Source organism: Diachasma alloeum, unplaced genomic scaffold (assembly GCF_001412515.2).
Source record: "Diachasma alloeum isolate Michigan unplaced genomic scaffold, Dall2.0 Dall_scaffold_00299, whole genome shotgun sequence".
Lineage (NCBI taxonomy): Eukaryota > Metazoa > Arthropoda > Insecta > Hymenoptera > Braconidae > Diachasma > Diachasma alloeum.
This window is the reverse complement of record NW_021680438.1, coordinates 48,533-53,141: the sequence shown is the minus strand read 5'-3', so window position 1 is coordinate 53,141 and position 4,609 is coordinate 48,533. Positions and strand designations below refer to the sequence as shown.

Genomic DNA, 4,609 nt, shown 5'->3' with positions numbered 1-4,609 from the left:
CATTTGCAGCAGTCTGTTGACTCTGTTAATTCACCTATTTTTAATGTTTCTTTGAAGACTGTTAGTCGAAATCGACCCGAACGGTCAGAATGTAACGTGAGGAGATGAGAATTTAGAAAGACATAATTACAGAGCAAAATGGCATGTCTAATTACAAAATCTATAGAATTTTCTGTTTGAACTATACTGTTGAGAAATATTCTGTCCCGTAGAAATTTATCGGTATGAGCTTCCTTTTTTCATAGTTTTTTCGTCAGAGAATTTTCATTGAAACAATTTCACCAAGATTGTTTTTATATAAACTTTGACTCCATTGCTTTTACCACTACCCCATCAGCAGGCGTGCTATGAGACTTTCTCTCACAAAAAATTTTCCCTCTATTGGAAACACCCGAAAAGTGCAACTATTCTGCTCAAATTTTTATTAATGCCTCAAGTGCTTTTTCTAATTTATGTATTCATTTTCCTTGCCATATATACCCTATCCGAGTTTTTACATTTTTGCGGTTTCATGGGCCGACTTCGTCTTCAACCGTGTCGCATTGTACCTCAGGCTATATGCCACGTACAGACGCTCCTGGTAGTCCTGGTGACCAAGGGAAACCATGGAAAACCTTCGTCGACACGGGCATCCACCGACCGAGCTTCAACGGAAAATGGTTTCCTAACACTTCTCCGATGATTCTCGGTGTCTAGACTTCCGTTCGACGGTTTCCGAAAGGTTACAAATTCCAATTGCCCCAAACCGGACTCGAACCCGCGCCTCACGGGTCCCGCCGTCCGGCCGAGCGATTTAACCACTTTGGCCACCGTAGCCGGGCTTCTGATTTATATAATAAAATATTTTATTTGGCTCAGCTGAAATTTTTCCTCTGTTGCGGATACGGGACTCGTGCCGCTGAACTCCAAAATTCAGTTCTGTTCTTACGAGAGCTGATGAGAAATTATGGGGCGAATCGCGCGCCTACTGACGAGTTAAAAAATGGATGTCTATATGACCCACAAAAAAATCAGGGATTGAGATTTTTATAATTTATTAAGAATGATTACAATATCATGAATAAAGTTAAAAATGCAGTTCATATGTTGCTGCAGTTGATAATCTTTCCGATGCATAATCATCTGCAGGATATTATGTGGCTGGTTCTAAGCGTTCGTCATATATCATCATCATCAGAACATTCTGCAAGAAGCAGATAAACTCCTGTGTCTTCAGTTAAATTGCGAGAGGATGTGGCGTATTGACTTGAATACAAACATGATACCGAGTGTTTGCATTCTCAGGCACCATTCACGGTGAATAGAATTCTCAAAATGCAATCGTTCCTGTTTGGGCAATCTATCTTCTGTTTTAAGCAATCAAGGAGACGCCTTGTCGATTTGCAGTCATCAACCCCTTCAGCGTTTCCTAGAGTCACACGTGTATCGATTAAGAAAGATCAATGTATGAGACGAATATTAGATAAATGACGAATGATAATATTATAATCCCACTAACGGTCTTTTGTACATGAAATCACGGCGGATTTGAGATGACTATCCCCCGACGACTCTTTGGAAATCTTTTCCACCACTTCTTTATCGGTGAACACTCCAGTTTTTGTTAGCTAGGCAAATTGGAATACAATAAAATTATTATATTTTTTTAGCAGTTGAACATATGACGGTCATGTGACCATGTTAATGACGGGAGTTTGGTTGCGTACTATCACTGAAGACGGGAGCTTACAAAGCGTTCCACATTTTGGGACGTAGCAGAATATTTACAAGGAAAATCTACTGAAAAAAAGGGATAGTACGGACCGAGTCGAGAAATTTGGTCTTAGGTTGAATCAGTGGCTGAGTCGGTTTTTGGACTGGATTTCCGGTCGGGTTTTGACCTGGTTGTACACCTGTTAGGCCAGAAAAACGACTCGGTTTTGAGTTTTTATTCCTAGGCTGGTCCGTATTCGGTCTTAATTATTCTGTTTACTGGTTCATTTTGTCGGTTTTCGACCTAAATTTGAGAATAAAAACTAGAATTTCTGTGCTTGCGGCAACTGCAGTTTTAATTTATAAAAATTGCCGAATTTTTCATAGTTTTGACATGGTGGAAAATTCTTATTGGCGAAAAATTTTCAAAGTCCATATAGTGAGAATTTTCCCAAAAATTCGGAAAGTTAAAGTACTTCAAGGTCCAATGACTGAAAATTTTTTCAAGTCTATGGAGAAATGGAGGAATTCGACGAATGGTATAAGCGCATTTTAGTCGGTATTTGGCTTATTCACCTATTCTCCCTGAGCTGACCAAAGTGGTCATAAAAATGCGTTAGACGCCACGTTGGCCGGTTTTGGTCTTTAATTTGAGGGTCATCTACTGACCATCCATAGACAAATTTGAGTAGTATAGCATTGTTAATGTTTTTTAGATGAAATATGATGGTCACATGAAATTTATGTCATAAAATTTATGTGATGAAATTAAGAAGCAGCAGAGACAGGCGGAATATTTCAACATTCGAACATTCGTAAAGATTAAACGTGAGAGAGGGAAAATCGTCGGAGGGTGAACATTGGAAGTAATCAACGATTTAGATGGGATGTGCTTGTTAGTCAATAGTTATTCATGCGATAGAAATTTCGTAGAAGATCATTTACTTCGTTGGAATCAGACCGTCATATGAAATTGTTGTCATCATTTGGCCGTGTGAGAAAAATTGTCATATTTGTATCTGCTAAGTAACGGTCGTCTGAAATTAAAATTTTTGCGGAACTCTAATATCGGGCTAGTATGCTTGTTAATTCAAGTACGATTTTATTGTTTGAGAACTTTCAGAGATACACAGAAAAGAGTCTTCATGCAAAGAAATTAAATGTTTTCATGGTCCGGGGTATAAAAAGTTAATTGTATTCTTGATTTGGGAATTTAGAAATTTTTTCGCCTTCTTGCTTTGTTGAGGAGAATTGAAATTTCATGGATACATCAGTAGTAATTTTTAAAGAATCATGGAATTTCGAATTTTATTAAAAATTTAAGGGAATCTTCAATTTTTTGGACGCAGGTGAACGAGCATTTCTTAACGTAGTTGATTTCTCAAATTAACCATGAATATTCAGTGCCACATTAAGCTGAATTTTCCAGCGATGAAAATTTCAAGAATATATTTACTCCAATATTCCTAATTTCTATTAAATTTCCAAGAAGTCCACCATCAGGCCTTTCAGTCAAAAATCTTTAAAAGTCCATCAAGTTTGTAGAGACTTATATGTCTTGAAGTTGATAAAAATTCATCTCCCTAATTAGTGATGCCGCGAGAGAGTTTACGAGACAATGCATTGGAGAAATGGTCTTGGTCTCAAGAAACATGGAAATCGTTGGTCTCGTCTCAGTCTCGAAATACGCAGTATCGACTCGTCTCGTGATGACTCCGAATCAATTTATCCCATCTCGGTCTCAAGTTTTTCGTGTTTTTTAATGTAAAATCGCGGTGCTTGTCTCGGTCTATGTTTTCTACGTATAACAAACCCGAAAAACTGGAAACTGAGATCAGCTAAATTGACTCACAGTCATCACAAGGGGCGTCCATACTGCGTATTTCGAGACTAACACGAGACCAAAACTTTCCGTGTTCGCTGAGACCGAGACAATCCCTCCAAGGTATTGTCTTGTAACATCTCGTACAGTCTCTCGCAGCATCGCTATCCATAATACTCACATTTTCGCGTAATTCTCTGAAGCATGATTCTAGACAGTTTGATCTCCCTTCCGTTGCTTTATGATCACTCTTCTTCGCCTCTAATTGATGTGCAGTCGCGTTATAATTTTGCACGCAGTCAATTAGAGTCTCCAATATGTCGATATTTTTAGTTGGTAACTCAGTTGGTTGAGCCTGAAAATATCCATGACCATTGGCGTATTCGATGGGAAACCACATAACAATATGATGTACTCACAAAAACAGTCAGGAAGCCGAGCCCAATAGTGAAGGCCTGAAGATACATAATTTTTTGACTTATGGTGATTGCTTGCAAGATATGTAGTGGCAAAGAATGAGAACAGCCTTCACTTCGACTACAGACGTAAAGAATAAAATGGTCAGAGATTGTTCTTGCGTTCCAGGAAGTATTCTCACTGGTAACTGTGACGAGAGATGCGTTGTGATGGAGAGGATGGCACAAGAGAAGTGACCCTGTGGAATATTTGTACTGACGCGTTGCAGAGAAACACATCCGCACACGGTGTGGGTGTATGGAAAATTGGTAATTGCCGTTTGACCGTGTCAGTCAATGTTCAATTCAAACATGATATAAAGCGGTGAAGTGAAAAATTATCTCGTCTTTATAACTATTATGTTTGCATCTCTACACGACTTCCCTACTATTTTCAACAATGCATTAAAATTTGCCGTCCGAAATTGAGTTGAGGGTGTAGCGCGTCAGTGACACCTCATATGACCGTCACATGACTGTACTATGACGGCGTTATTTTATGACTAATATTTCATCTCAATAAATGGTCTGCTACGAACACAGAGAAACAAAGTTTCCGGTTTTCAGTAACAGTTTCTGGATTTCAATACCATGGAGTACTGGAATAATCCAGAGACTGTTAAGACTGAAGCACTGGATT

At 38.7% G+C, this 4,609-nt stretch overlaps 1 protein-coding gene across 3 annotated transcripts; it reads right to left on the bottom strand.

Moving 5' to 3' along the window:
* Positions 1-1,017: 1,017 nt before the first annotated feature.
* Positions 1,018-4,177, bottom strand: LOC107039370. 3 transcript variants are annotated; one of them, XM_015258940.1, is made up of 5 exons: positions 3,934-4,177; positions 3,696-3,869; positions 1,499-1,607; positions 1,259-1,408; positions 1,018-1,183 (listed from the first exon to the last, which is right to left on the bottom strand). In XM_015258940.1, exons 1-4 carry the CDS (start codon positions 3,979-3,981, stop codon positions 1,281-1,283), a joined length of 459 nt encoding a protein of 152 aa, XP_015114426.1. In that variant the 5' UTR covers positions 3,982-4,177; the 3' UTR covers positions 1,018-1,183; positions 1,259-1,280. The 3 variants fall into 3 exon arrangements, with proteins under 3 accessions (XP_015114426.1, XP_015114427.1, XP_015114425.1); XM_015258941.1 differs by having other exon boundaries at positions 1,266-1,408; XM_015258939.1 differs by having other exon boundaries at positions 1,018-1,408.
* Positions 4,178-4,609: the final 432 nt, after the last annotated feature.

Bases quoted from the DNA above. Each gene is read 5' to 3' on its own strand.
- LOC107039370 (XM_015258939.1), bottom strand. From the start codon at position 3,981: ATGTATCTTCAGGCCTTCACTATTGGGCTCGGCTTCCTGACTGTTTTT. The intron at 3,870-3,933 runs GTGAGTACATCA...GGATATTTTCAG, and splicing joins TCGGCTTCCTGACTGTTTTT to GCTCAACCAACTGAGTTACC. The intron at 1,409-1,498 runs GTTAGTGGGATT...GTGTGACTCTAG, and splicing joins GATTTCATGTACAAAAGACC to GAAACGCTGAAGGGGTTGAT.